Source organism: Crocodylus siamensis, chromosome 6, assembly GCF_052110815.1.
Source record: "Crocodylus siamensis isolate JL-2025a chromosome 6, ASM5211081v1, whole genome shotgun sequence".
Lineage (NCBI taxonomy): Eukaryota > Metazoa > Chordata > Crocodylia > Crocodylidae > Crocodylus > Crocodylus siamensis.
The window spans coordinates 29487038-29501648 of NC_143400.1; the positions used below are offsets into that span (position 1 = coordinate 29487038).

Here is a 14611-nt window from a genome sequence, read left to right on the forward strand (position 1 = left end):
CGGGGAGGTGGTGGAGTGCGCGGTGACGTAGGCGCCGCCGGCCGGAAGCGAGGAAGCGGAAGCGGAAGCGGCGTCGAGGTCTTGGCTCTGAGGCGAGGCCGGGCCGGCGGCGGTTGTTTGGGGGACGCCGGGCCCGGCCGGGATGTACGCTGCGGCGGCGGCGGCGGGCGCGACGGGACCGGGCGGGCGAGGGGCGCGGCGGCGGAGCGGCGGCGGCGGGGCCCTGCCTAAGCAGCCCGAGCGCAGCCTGGCGTCGGCGCTACCCGGCGCGCTGTCCATCACGGCGCTGTGCACGGCGCTGGCCGAGCCCGCCTGGCTGCGCCTCCACGGTGGCGTCTGCGCCCGCCAGGAGCTCGGCGTCGCCGACGTGCTGGGCTGCGTGGAGCCTGCGCTGCTGCGAGGTGAGCGGGGGCAGGGGGAAGAGACCTGGGAGGGCGGGGGAGGGGCCTGGGGCAGCCGTGGCGGGGCTGGGGCGGCTGAGGGTATTGCTCGTGCTCCCCGCAGGCCCATCGCTGGCCCCGTGCACCCTCTGCTGTCCCGTGGCCCCTCCATGCCCCAGCTCTCTCCCTCGACTCTCAGAGCTTCCTGGAGCCGCTCTTTGTTGACCCAGAGCGGGCCAGGCCAGGGGCTTGGACCCTCTGTCACTCTCTGGGTCAATCCAAGGAACCGCATATGGCTGTTTAGCTCTGCCCATGCTCCTGCCTCCCTGCCCTGACCATGCCTGGCTGAGAAGCCCTGGGGTAACTGGTCACCAGCACAGGTGACTTCTGTACTACAAACCCTGCATCCCCTATGTCTTTGGCCTTGCGTGAGAAACTTATCCATCCTCTGCCAGATTTTAGCAGGGTGGGAACTGGGCATGCCAGTCTGGACCACTGGTTCTCAGCTAGGGAAGCAGCACAGGGATGCCCCACTATCCTTTTCAAGATGCCTGCCAGAGTAGCCCTGTGTGGCATACAGGCACCTCAGCGGGATCCAAGAGAAACCCAGAGGTGTCCCATGAAAGCCATCATGTCTCAGCCCTGCTGGCTTGATGCAGTCTATCCCAGGTCTTTGCCACAGGGAAGAAATGGGAAAGCCCAGAGCTGACATTTTCCAAGGGGGCCCTAGAGGCTAACGAGGTTGAGGAACTCTGGTTTGGGTGCTAAGAAAAAGGTCTGCTGTTCAGACATCTTCTTCACTGACTGTTGTTGCTGGGACAGGCAAATGGGTCTGTGGGCAGGTTTCTAAGCCTCCAAGCCAGGATCCCTCTTACGGCTGCACTGAAACGCTTGGTAGGAAAGTTACCTTGTCCCAGGATGTACTGCTTCTGCTTTGGGGCTAAGGCACTGAAGGGCAGACACGAAGAAGAGGGAAAACACCTTCTCTGTTGCTGGATAGAGGAGGACACCAGCCAGTGGCTGGAAGTGGCAGCCAAGGAGGTTTAGGTTTGATCTCAGGAAAAACTTCTTCCCTGTTAGAACAGCAAGGCAGTGGGATGCCCAGGGAAGGGTGGACTGGAAGTGATCAGGGAAAGTTTGGACAGCTGCTGGTCAGAGATGATCAGCAAGGGTTTTCAAACTTTTTGTACTGGTGTATCCCTGGTGGGGGTGGAGGGGTGCAGTTGAATGTGGAGCTGTGGCAGTCATTGTGTGCAAGTTTTCCTCGCACCCTCCACCATCCCCCACGCGCCTGGCCAGGTATGCAGTGTCTGCACAGCAGCATGGGGTAATGCATGGTGGCACTCCGTGCCTACCCACGCATACCTCTTAGGGCCTTCTCAAGTACCGCCAGTTGGCAACCCCTGAGGTATAGCAATGCCAGGGATTTCCCAAGCTTCGGGACTTTGTTTGTTGCTCCTCTTCCTTCCCTTCCCCGCTAATTTTTGCTAAATGTGTCAGGGTGTTTATAAGCCTCCCTCGGAGTCACTGGGTGTTGGCTGCAGCCCAGGCTGAGGACAGTGACTAGGCTGTACCAGTGTTCCTGCTGGGACTTAGATCCAGAGGGTCCTGGTTAGAGGGTCTTGCCTCTCTGGTCATGCTCAGATTAAGGCCACATTTGGGGTCAGGAAGGAATTTTAGCCCCTGGTCAGATTGGTAGGGACTGGTGGGGGAGGGGTTTGCTTTCCTCAGCAGTAGGGGCATGGCCTCTACCTAGGATCTCTTGAGCATCTATTGACAACATTTCATAGAAGCAGGACATTGGCTACAGTAGTTCCTCTGCTTTCCTTATGGCAAGTTTGGGTGGGTCTCTTGTGCCGGGGCTGAGGGTAGTCTTATGGAGAGTTTAGATGATGGATTTGTCTGGAATGGTTAGATAGGACTGATCCTGCCTCAGACAGGGGATTGGACTCAGTGTGACCTCTGGAGGTCCCTTCCAGACCCACTTTTCTGTATGATACTTTGATAAAGGACTTTGTATCTCCAGTTGTCAAGACTTTCCTCTGTCTAACCTTCTTGGAAACCCAAAGTCTTCAGGAAAAGCATGGCTCCCCATTTTTCAATTAGCTTTCTTCTTGGCCCTGCCAGGAAAGTGACATCCTGGCAACACCAGAGAATGGGGGAGACTCGGTGGAGCCAGGACTCTTTCGTTCATTTTGGTTTCATTGCCCTTGTGGAATTTCTTAGTTCTTTGCCCTGTTCTGTTGCAGCCGGGGCCTTGGATCTGCATGAGCATTAGGTTTCCACAGATGGTTTCCAAGAGATTACATTCCAGGCACCTCATTAGACAATTCTTTCAGCTCAGAAAACGATCCTCACGTGGTGTGTGTAACCCAGGACTTTGCTCTTACTCGGTTTAAACCTCACAGCTACTGCCATGCCAAAGATCTTATCTATCATAGATATGATGGAGAGAAACCATTCCAGATTTAATGTCACTAGTTGGCACTCCGTTAGCTTCTTGGTAACTGTGCCACCAGGAACGGTGCCTACAAAAGGCCCAGGTGGCCTCAGCTGCCAACTAAAGTGAAGGCACTCCAGGTACATAGACCATATAGGGCAGCAGTTCCTCCCCTCTTGAGACCCAGGCCCCCCTTGGCAAATCCCAGCTCTTCCTTTCACATTTTTCTTGACTATGGAAAAATCCTAGAACAGTTCTTCTATGGCCAAGACCTTGGCAAGCCCCCAGCAAGGCTGTAGGGTTTGGACACTGGTTTCCTATGGGCAATCTCTGGGTTTCTCCTGTGAATCTTTACACTCATGCTACCGCTAATATTTTACGTGGGTTCACAGACGTTAGGGCTGGAAGGGATCTCGGAAGATCATAGAGTCCAGCCCCCTGCCCAAAGGGCAGGAAGTCAGCTGGGGTCATAGGATCCCAGCAAGATAAGTCTGATATAAATATGGATCTCACAGCACCCTGGTCTTAAGAGTGGCTGATGGCCACAGATAAACTGTCTGTCTTCAGGAGCGGAGAGAGGCAGTTAATTAGCTGTGATAGTCTGGAGTCAGGCCCAAGCCAGGGTAGAGTTGCCCCTTATGGACTAACCAAAACAAATTTTGTAGCATCCTTCGAAGCCAGTTGCCACTTCCCAGAGGCCACATATCTCTGAAGCTCCGATTTTAAATTTTTTTTGAAGGTACAGCTCTGTCCTGCCTGTCTTCCTGGAAGGTGGGGGGAAATTGGAGCTCCAGTTCCCCTGTCCTGAGGACAGACACAGGCACCAGGGAACTGGAAAATTAGCTGCTTGGTTGTTTGAGCATTGTGAGGCAGAATGTTTTCTCCTATCCAGCCATGTGGCCGTGTTCTCGCGGCAACATCCAGCCTCTCCTGGAATCTCACAAGTGCAGATTCCAGTTGTAAATGTTGAGGTTCTCCCTTAAACTAGCCCCTGTCCTCAGTTTCTCTTGTACGAGTCCCTCCTCTGAGCTCCAGCAGCAGTTACGTGTTAGTCCCTCTGCAGGGGGGAGAACATCAGATCTCTGCCAAGCTTTGGTTTTGAGCACAGCAGTCCAGAAGTGCATGTGGTTCCCTCACTGTCTCCAGGATTCCCCATCTCCAGTCAGCAATCATCAAGGGAACTTTGCACCTTTATATGATCATCTAGTTAGACTGAGGATGGTAAACGGGATGTGCTAGTGCTCTTGCTGGAACTGAAACCCAGAGGGTCTTTGATAGAGGGTCTTGCCATCTGCTCAGGCTCAGACAAACACTGATTGGGGTCAGGAAGGAATTTTCTCCTCTGCTCAGACTGCTACAGACTGGGGGATTTCTTGCCTTCCTCTGTAGCAGGGGCCCAACCTCAACCTGGACGCTCTTAGCCACCTGTTATAGAAGCAGGACATTGACTGCTGCAGTCTCCCTGCTTTCCCTGTGGCAGGTTTGGGTGTGATGTCCAGTGCTACATCAGGGCTGACTGTTGTTTTGCTAAGAGGCTGGACGTTGGATGTGTCTGGGATGGTTTTGATAGGGCTGATCCTGCCTCGGGCAGAGGGTTAAATTAGACGTGACCTCTAGTGGTCCCTTCCAGCTTGATGTCTTAAGGATTCCCACCTCATTGCCCCAAGAGCCTTCCCCTCTCCAGCCCCTGCTAGCGACCACCAGACACAGCAGTCTGGTATGAGCCTGGGGGCTCCTTGTTAGTTGCCAAGCACTGGTAGGTTGTGGGGGGACGCCACAGGGCTGAGAAAAGCCTTAGCTGGATTTAGGACTGTACTGCCAGGCTGCTCTCAGGCCAGAAAGTTGTGGAGCTAGTTGTGCTGGCAGCTGCCGTGGGATAACGAGTATCAGTAGTTGCATTGCAGCTCCCTCTCCAGCAGCCTGGCCCGAGGTTATCCCTATGCCCATCACCCCTCCCCCCACCAGCTCTGCTGTCTGGTGGGGTTCTCCCCACCAGCTCTTCGGTGCCTGCAACCCCCTCTTCCTTGATCTTCCAGGCTTCCTCCTTTTTCTCTGTCCTCTTCTATCATCCTGGGCCCTTGCTCCAGCCTTGAGATGTGCCAGGTCCTTCTCTTCATCCTCGCAGCAGCCAGGGGTCTAACACCATTGTCCCTAAGGGTCTGACACATCAGGCACCACCCTTTGAGGTTGAGCATCTACTCTCCTGGCTGTTTCCGGGCACACAGGAGTGTTGGAGATGGCAGGTCCCCTTCTGGGATTCATTCTGTCTGGATGGATCAATGCTGCCAGGCCAGCAGAGCCAGGAGCTAGTAGCAGGACACTTCTTTGCCACTCCTCCCTAGCCTGAGGCAGTGGGGTGAGTGTCCACATAGATGAACCCGAAATGCGGCTCTGAGTGGAGGTGGGTGCTTACTGCAGCCCCTGCTTTATGATGGCAGCATGCCCATGATGGATCTCTCAGCCCCAGGAAAAGACCTGCCTGGTGTGAGTCATCAGCATGAAACCAGGAACTTCCGGACCCTAATTGCACCCTCGTTAGCTGAGTCACTGGATGACTGTCTGCCTCTCCCACTGACTTCCCGCTACACGGGAACCTCCTCTGGACTGTTGTTGGTAGTGGTGGGGATGACCTGCTGGAGAGCAAGGGCAAATTATTTCCCTCAGGTTCAGTAGGGGACAATAAAGATTAGCCCTTCCCCCTCCTCAAGGGCTCCTCTAATACCTTGCCTCTTCTGCTGCTCTACTTTCTCCTCCTTGATCTGCTGTGTGCCGTGCACAGGGCCTGCCTGTGTCACTTGTGTCATGTGTGCTGCAGCTTGGTCTCTCCTGGTCTAGTCCAGCTCGTAGCTGGCTGTTGCCTGTGAAGTGTCGAGTCTTTGCCTTCACCATGGCAGCAGAGTTTACGTAACAATGGGCAGTAGCCCCAGGTCACGCACAACATAACCACACAGGCTCAAACCAGGGTTTGAGGCACCAACGGCCCACAGACGAAGGCAAACGAGATATCTGTAGGAGGCATGTTGTGGTCAGTCCCACTGAGTGGGCCCCAACTTCAGCACCCAAAGAGGAGACCCAACGAGTGCCACGAGCTCCACTAGTACTATACTCCCTTGTGTACCACATGCCCCCTAAGGAAGATGTGCTGTATTTGACAGGGCAGGATAAAGGAGAAGAGAGGTGCCCTGAGACCCTTTGAAGGGTGCCACAGAAGATTAGCACTGTTTGGTGTGCAGAAACCCATGCACAAGTCACAAGAGACATCAGAAGGTTCCCAGAGTGTCCAACCACCCTGCCCTGATGAGTTTTTTTCCATGAAAGAATTGCTCTGGGACTTTTCCATAGAAAAACCAAGAGCTGGCACTTTCCAAGGCAGAGCTGTAATCATAGAATCAACAATCTGGATTCCTCAAAGAGCTGGAAGATGGCATAGAGTGCATCCTCAGCATGTTTGTGGATGACACCAAGCTCAGTAGAGCAGTAGATGCACTGGAGGGTAGGGCTAGATTTCAGAGAGATCTAGAAATTGGAGGATTGGCTCAAAAGAAATGTCAGGAAGTTCAACAAGGATGAGGGTAAAATCTTGCACTCGGGACAGAACAATCCCATGCACCGGTACAGGCAGGGGCGGATTCACGAGCTAAGCAGCAGCTCTGTAGAAAAGGCCCTGAGAGTTACAGTGCACAATAAGCTGAATAGGAGCAAACAGTGCTGCCAAGAAGTCTAACGGCATACTGGGCTGCATTAGTAGGGCTGTTGCCAGTAGATCTAAGGAAGTGATTGTTCCCCTGTATTAGACATTAGTGAAGCCACATCTGGAGTACTGTGTCCAGTTTTAGGTTTCTCATTGCAGAAAGGATGTGGATTCATTGGAGAGAGTCCAGCACAGGGCAGCAAAAGTGGTTAGGGGGCTGGGGTGCATGACTGAGAGGAGAGGGTGAGGTAACCAGGTTTATTGTTGTCTGGAGAAGAGAAGACTGAGAGGAGATTTAATAACAGTTTTCAACTACCTAAAGGGGATTCCAAAGAGGATGGAGCTGGACTGTTGTCAGTGGTGGCAAATGACAGAACAAGGAACAATGGTCTCAAGTTGCACCAAGGGAAGTTTTATATTAGATATTAGGACAAACTTTCTCACCAGGAGGGTAGCAAAGTACTGGAACAGGCTACCCAGAGAGGTTGTGGAATCTCTTTCCTTAGAACTCTTTAAGACTCCAGTAAAGAAAGCCTTGGCTGGGATGATGTACTTGGGTCTGGTCCTGCTTTGAGCAGGGGGTTGGACTAGATGAGATCTCTTCCACCCCTAATTTTCTGATTCTTTGCAGCCTAGAGAAGCAGGGCTGGAAGAGACCAGTGGACCTCATATCTTGTCCCCTGCCTGAAGCAGTATCAGCCCTGTCCAAACCATTCAAGACATATCAGTTGTCCAACACTGTAGCAAAACTACACAGTCAGTCCAGATATAACACAAGATATCACACCTGACCCTGCCACTGAGAAAGCAGGAGGATCACAGCAGCCAACATCTTGCTGCTATTAGAGCTGTTAAACTCTGTTTGAAATATCCCAGGTGGAGGCCGTACCTCTGGCTACAGTGGAAAACAAAACCCGCAACTGTCTTTACCAACCTGTGCAGGGGGTAAAATTCCTTCCTGACCCCCGGTGTTTCATTGGTCTTAGCCTGAGTTGAGGGGCAAGACCTGCTAGCCAGGACCCTTCAGTTTTAAGTCCCAGCAGAATCATTGGCACAGCCAAGTCACCACCCCCCAACCTAGGCTGCAACCAACAGCCAGTTCTTCTGAAAGCACTGGCTTCTATGACCACCCTGATGGACGTAGCTGGGGGTTGGAATTCCACCCTGCAGGCAGGAAACTGGCACTGGCTGGAGAGGCAAGAACCATGGTATTTGTCCCTGAGTCAGGCCAGTGAAGGCTTCAAAATGCTTTGGGTTTATTTATGGAACTGGACCAGACTTTTACTCATGGGAAGTGGCCTCCCTATGGCCTGACATAGAGTTTCCACTGCTGTCTGGACCAGCATCAGGTCAAGATGCTGCATCCCCAGGTTCTCATGAATGCTGCTGGGGGTGGGGGGGTTGCTATAGTCTCCCACAACACTTTCTCAGGCTATCTAAGGAAGTATGGACTGGATGAATGGACTAAGGAAGTATGGACTGGATGAATGGACTGTAAGGTGAATAGGAAACTGTCCAGAGCATCGGGCCAGCTAGGGAGTCTTGCCCCTTTATTCACGCTCAGCCCAACACTGCATTGGGCGCATGAAGGAATTTCCTGCTCAGTCTGGGGGGTTTTGCTTTCCTCCACAGCTGTGGCATGACCTCTGCCTGAGGTGTCTTAAGTGCATCAAACCCCCTGGCAGTGGCAGGGCTCTGCCAGCCCTCATCCCTCAGTGTCACCTGGACCAGGGCCAGGGTCTTTTGGTGTCTCTGGATCACAGGGTTGAGGTGTAGTATTAGGAACAGCTCAGGCAAGGACATGGCTGTGGGGATTGGAGGGAGTCAGTCCTATCTTGGTTTAGGCTGGACGTAAATTTGGACATTTGGTTCTCCAGGGAAGATGCATCAGCTATATTCAGAGCTGATGCATCCAGGCTCATGTCAGAGTAACACGGGGATGGTCGAACAGCTGCTTGTTGAAGGGGTTGGAACAGTTGCAATCTGCCACCATGGTGGCTTGACTCCATGCCTCTCTCCTGCACCCAGACTATTGCATGAATGCTCAGACTGTGCTGCTTCTCCGAGTCATCGCTGCCTTCTGTTTCCTGGGCATCATCTGCAGCCTCTCAGCCTTCCTACTGGACGTCTTTGGACCCAAGCACCCAGCTCTGAAGATCACACGGCGCTATGCCTTCGCTCACATCCTCACCGGTAAGTCCCCAGGCCAGGTGCCCCTCCCCAGCAGGCATGTAGGAAAGGGGACACAGAGCCAGCCTTGGGAGTAACCTGCACCCAGCACAGTGCTGTCATGTTTTTGCATGTCCCAGGCCTTTCTTTGCCCGTCTGCAGTCAGCTCAGAGCAATGGTATTTCTAGAAGCTTAACGTTGAATCTGTTGTAATTAAGGCCTGGGCACATTAGCCTGTTAACAGAAGTTAGCAATGTCAGGGACATTGATGTCAACATCAAAACTGTCAAATATCAAAACTGCTGTCAACCCTGACACAACACCAGACATCACACCTGAACCTGCTACAGAGAAAGCAGGGGGACAATGGCAACCAACATCCTGCTGCTATAAAAAGTTGTCAGTAGATGCTCAGGAGATTCCAGGCAGAGGCCGTTTCCCTGCTACAGAAGAAGGCAAAACCCCTCTAGTCCATACCAGTCTGTCTATGGAGAAAAATTCCTTCATGACCCTAAATAGGGCATTGGTCTGACCCTGAGTGGAGGGGTAAGAACCAAAAGGAGCACTGACACAGCCCATGTAAAGTCCCTAGCCTTGGTTGTAGGCAACACCCAATGTCTCTGAGGGAGGTGTAAAATGTGATGTGTGGAGCAGAAAGGGAGTCGGGTCAACTAGCAAAACCAGAGAAGTCTGGGAAATCCCCATAGCAGCACACAGGCATCGCTATGCCTAGATGACCAGTGCCCATCCAACCTCTACTTGAGCACCTCCAGTGATGGAGAGTCCACAGTTTCCCTATTCCACTGTCTCCCTGCTCTAATAGGGAAGAATTGTTTCCAGATCTCGAATCTAAACCTCCTCTGCTGCAACTTCAAGTCATTGGTCCACATTCTCCCCTCTGAAGCAAGATAGAAAAGGTGCTTTCCCTTTTCTTTATGGCAGTCCTTCAAGTATTTGAAGCCTACTATCGTGCCTCTTAAGTACTTTTCCACAAAATGAACATGCCCAGCTCCTTCAGCCTCTCCTCATAAGACTTGCCTTCCAAACCCTTAATCTTCTTTGTCACCACCTCTGTACCCTCTCTGACCTCTCCACATCCTTTTTAAAGTGTTGATCCCAAAAGTGGACACAGTGTTGCAGGTGAGGCCTAGGTAGTGCTGAGTAGAGCAGCACAATCACCCCCCTAATGCTTCTATTAAGAAGGGATGTGGGAGGCAGGGTGGGTCTGAGGCGCAGCTAGGAAGACGTGCAGCTGCCAGTCCTACCCAACCCCCTTGCTCTGTGCTTGTCTCTGTCACCATCTTGCCTGCTGAAAGCCCTCAAGCAGGGCTGAGGCAAGTAGCAAGTAGTGAAGACACTTCAGAGGAGTGCAAAGAAGGGGAAGAGAGGGATTCTGGGCAAGAATAGATGGACCATACGGGGGCATTGGAGTGCCCAGTGGGTTTGGGACCCCCCTGAATGGTGGGAAATAGAGGGCACCCCTCTCCTCATACCAGTTGCTGACAGGGCTCCCTCCAGCTTCTCCCTGTTCTTGGCCAGGCTTGCTAGAGGAACAGCTGCAGTGGAGGGAAACCTTTTTCCCCTCCTGCTTGAGCATGGCACATGGGCAGAGATGCTGGCTTAAGACCCTGTGCCCTGTCCCAGCAGCATGTGACAACAGGGAGTTTCCTGGCCAGGTCTGGCTCTGTGGGGCCAGCTTTTGGGTGGGCAGGCAGGCCTGCATCAGCCCTGCAGCCCCCCGAGGGCCCCTTTCCCCTGCCCAATCTTCTGCTTTCCATTCCGCTCCCTGCTATGTGCCCCTTTCCCTGTCAGCTGCTGTGCTTTGTGCTCCCTTCCACATCGACTGCTCTGCTCCCTGCCCTATGCCCCCTGCCACATCTGCTCTGCTTTCTGCTCCATGCCCTGTACTTCCTGTCCCATTGGCTGCTCTGCTTTCTTCTCCCCAGCCCATTGTCCACTCTGCTGCCTGTCCCCTCCCCAGTCCACCACATAGAGGCTACCTGTGGGACGTATGCCCCGAGTCAGAGCCCCCTCATGGTCTAGGGAGTGGAATGACCCCCCCCCCCCCGGCTCTCTTATAGTTTCTTGAACTCTCACAGTCTCTCTTCTCCCCCCTCAGTCCTGCAGTGTGCTACCGTCATCGGGTTCTGCTACTGGGCCTCAGAGCTGATCCTAGCACAGCAGCAGCAGCACAAGAAGTACCACGGCTCCCAGGTCTATGTCACCTTCGCTGTTAGCTTCTACCTTGTGGCAGGTGCTGGTGGGGCCTCCATCCTGGCCACAGCTGCCAACCTGCTGCGGCACTACCCCACTGAGGAGGAGGAGCAGGCCCTGGAGCTGCTGTCAGAGATGGAGGAGAATGAGGCCTACCCAGCTGAGTATGAGGTGATCAACCAGTTCCAGCCACCCCCTGCCTACACGCCGTGACACTGCCTCCACCACTCAGGACTCCCGTCCCTGGGGGAGGGGAGGGCACTCACCAGTGCTTCGCTTCCCAGGCACCACGTTCGCCCTCACAACCCCAATGTGGGGAAAGAGACCAATGACCAGTGACTCTGTCACCCCTCCCACTGCCCTCGCTGCTGGGTTCACAGCCATCTCATGACTCAAACGCCCACTTCTCTGGCCACGCCTGGGTCATCAGCTCCAGCTGCCCTCACAGACTCTCACCATATACCCCCAAAACTCTTCCCCCTTCCCCCAGCCTGGAGGCAGGGCAGCATGCCTGGGTGTGTGAAATGCATGTGTCAGGGGGGCTTCACACCATGGCATTGTGCTCTCATTCCACCTAAATGGAAGCCATGTGGATATTGTTGCCAGCATTGAGGTGAATCCTGATACTCTGGCCATATGCCCCTGAGGAGGCGTGTCACTTGTACTGGTGCACACACGTGCAGAGAGGGGTGTCACAGTTCCACCAAGGCATTTGCAGGTGGGCTTCTCCTGTCAACCATGTGCTGGTGAATACAAAGGAAGATCCTCTATGCTGAAGGGTCCAGCTAGCCTGCCACGGCCATGGCCACAACCACATCATCTGCACTCCTGCTCTGATCCCGGCTGTTTCCACAAGTGTCTGCACTTTATACTCTGGGTGTTGCAGTTCCTTCAGCCCTGTCTTGGAGGAGTTGGTTAGTGCCAGCCACTGTTTCTCCCCATCAGACCCTCAACGATCAGCTTCCAAGTGCCGCACCGGAGATGGATGGATAGAAGGAGGCAGGAACTGGCTCTGCCAAAGCAGTGATCCTTTCAGATGTGGAGGGAGCTGTCATGGAAACTCCAAGGGATCCAACTGCCATGACGACAGCAGACACCTGTCCATCTCCTTAGGGTCCAAACTGCACCCCTTCCATACAGCAACAGCTGGAGCCTGCTTTGCTAGAAAGCCATGAAGTCTGTGGCTCTAGGCTGGCATCTTGATCTCCATTTATGCACCTGCTAGCTTGTCTTGAGGCATTCCCCCTCCCTGCCCTTTTATTCTTTTCATCCAGATCCTGTATTTTCTCACATACAATATACCTTTCCACCCTAAAAGAAGAGCTGCTGGACCAGGAGTGCATGTTATGTGGGAAATAGGGTATGAGCTGTTTTTGCCACTCAAAGCAGAGGTAAAAGCGGCAGCAGATCCACAGGGAGCAGAGCAATGAGAGGGCTGCGCTCCTTTGTTGCAGCTGCTTCGTGTCTAATTCCAGGGCATGTTCTATGCCAGAAAGTACAGCAGTTTTCTTTCCTGAGGTTAGTCCCTTAGCTGTCCTGGCCTGGACCCAAAGGCTGAGGGCTATGGCTTTTCAAGGAGCTGCCAGGGAGCAGCACCCACTGGCTATCTCTGCTCCCTGCTCACCTTGCTGTGAAGGTTCCCTTGTCATCCATACAGTGCCTGTCCTAAGCACCACCAGCATAGGCACAGCTCGTACCAGCTCACACGTCATTTGAGGGGCCAGAGAGATTCTGTGGGGTGCTCTATAGCCAGCAGTCAGCCCGGCCTTCCCCTTCCCTTCCCCCTGTCTCCTGGTCAACCCAACTTGGGCTGTTTAACCTACAGCCCAAGATGCATCAGGCAGCGGCTGCTGTGAGCTAGCCATACAGGGCCAAGATGCCTCCACGGAAGCTCCTGTTGCATCCTCCATGCCCAGCTTGGCTGCCAATGGCCACTCTCGGTGTGGGCCTGAGACTTGACATTCAGCTATTGTTTCTATAAAGATGGGTCCTCCACCACTGTATGATTGATGCTCAGGGCTCACCGCCACCTGGGGAAAATCCAGAGCCTGAGCCTGGATGTTTCCACCTGCTGAAGGGACCTGGAGCTGCTCCAGGCATGGCATTGGCCAGCCACACACGTGTCCGCTTCAGCCCCACTCCTTCACACTGGTGACAGACAGCCACGCTGGCTGCTCCCATCTATCCCTCCATATTCTTCTGATTGTTTCTTTTCTAGAGAAAATTAAAAGGCTGTAAATAACCTGGCAGGATTGTCTTGTGTCCACCATGTTAGCATATTCTCTTTCCTATAGTCCACACCATTCCCCAGCCCCACAAAATTGGGGTGCTTGTATTCAATGGGGGCCCTGATTTATATGCCCAAGAGAGCACCCCCTGCTTTAATCCCTGCTCCACACCATAGCAGCTGTGGTAGCTGAGGGAGTCAGTGGCTCATGAATGGGACTTGGAAGTTCATGGCCTATTGTTTGTGACTGCAGTGGGATTAAAGATCACCTCTTTTTTCTTTTTTTTTTTAATTAGTCTTGATATTTCACTGCTGAAGTTAACCTTTCTTAGGGGAGGGGGGTGCTGCCTGTTGGGGCTTCTGCTCTCCTCTCCTCTTCTTGCCCAGCTCCAGCTCTTCTCAAGATCAGGGGTCCAGCCATGGAGACTCATCATCAGTGCCAGCTCAGGTTTGAGCAGAGCAGGAAAGGGCAGGTGAATTGGCCAGAAATAAGTCTCCAGCCCTGCTTCATTCCACCCATAACAGCAGGGGAGCACATTTTCTTAGTGAGGCTTTTCAAAGGTGTGTGTTATACTTTGGGCTGTAGTATATGCAAGAGAATATGGTGTTTAACCCTCACAGCTGGGTGAGAATTGCTGCTCCCTGGCTCTGCTTTCAGCCAAGCTGTTGCTAATGGCCACCCATGTCTTTATGCTGTGTATAAAGCTGGCTGTTCATCTTGCCCCCAACACCCAGGGAGCCCTGAAATGGGTGTCCAAACACCCCCTCAATGGCACAGACCAGCTGAGTGCAGCCAGCTGAAGCATGTTTAGCTCCTGGTTAGAAGAGATGGGATCCCCCATGGCTGGGGGGCAAGCACTGCCCCTGCCATGGTGAGGCAAGACAGGCTGGGTGCTCAAGTTCCCCCTGGAGTCAGGGCCACAGCTGTTTCAACAATAGCACCTAGCTTGCAACCACTGAGAAGTGCAAGCAGTCCATCATGACCAGTGTCTGTGCCTCTGGCCCTGTCCTTTTTTCCAGGGATCATAGAGCCATAGGGACAGGGGGCTGGAAGGGACCTGTCTGAGGCAGGATCAGCCCTGTCCAAGCTACCCCAGACACATCCATCATCTAAACTTTACATAAGAGTGTGATCACCCTGCCCCAGGGAAAGCAGGGGGCTGAGGCAGCCAGTATCCTGATGCTGTGAAAGGTGGTTAATTGATGTTCGAGAGATCCCAGGCAGAGGCCATGCCCAACTACACAGGAAGGCAAACCCCACCCAGTCTGTATCAATCTGCCCCGGGGTGAGGGAGGGAGGATTCCTTCCTGACCCCAAATGCAGCGTCAGTCTGAGCCTAGCAGTGGAGCAAGACCCTGTAGCTGGGACCCTCTAGCTTGTGTCCCAGCAGAAGCATCGGCACAGCCTGGTGCCCAGCCCCAGCCTGGGTTGTAGCCCACACACAGTGCCTTTGAGGGAGGCTTAACGCCCCCCCACTCCACCACCACCA

General features: G+C 53.6%; 1 protein-coding gene across 1 annotated transcript; it reads left to right on the forward strand.

The window, feature by feature from the left end:
* The first annotated feature begins 34 nt into the window (after positions 1-34).
* On the forward strand, positions 35-13141 carry TMEM127 (transmembrane protein 127). The gene is made up of 3 exons (XM_090053197.1): positions 35-401; positions 8540-8704; positions 10800-13141. Exons 1-3 carry the CDS (start codon positions 143-145, stop codon positions 11105-11107), a joined length of 732 nt encoding a protein of 243 aa, XP_089909323.1. The 5' UTR covers positions 35-142; the 3' UTR covers positions 11108-13141.
* Positions 13142-14611: the final 1470 nt, after the last annotated feature.

What these genes read in the sequence shown, in the direction of transcription:
- TMEM127 (XM_090053197.1), top strand. Translation starts at nt 143, where the DNA reads ATGTACGCTGCGGCGGCGGCGGCGGGCGCGACGGGACCGGGCGGGCGA. An exon ending in GGAGCCTGCGCTGCTGCGAG is followed by an intron (nt 402 to 8,539) that starts GTGAGCGGGGGC and finishes TCCTGCACCCAG; the next exon opens with ACTATTGCATGAATGCTCAG. An exon ending in CTTCGCTCACATCCTCACCG is followed by an intron (nt 8,705 to 10,799) that starts GTAAGTCCCCAG and finishes CTCCCCCCTCAG; the next exon opens with TCCTGCAGTGTGCTACCGTC.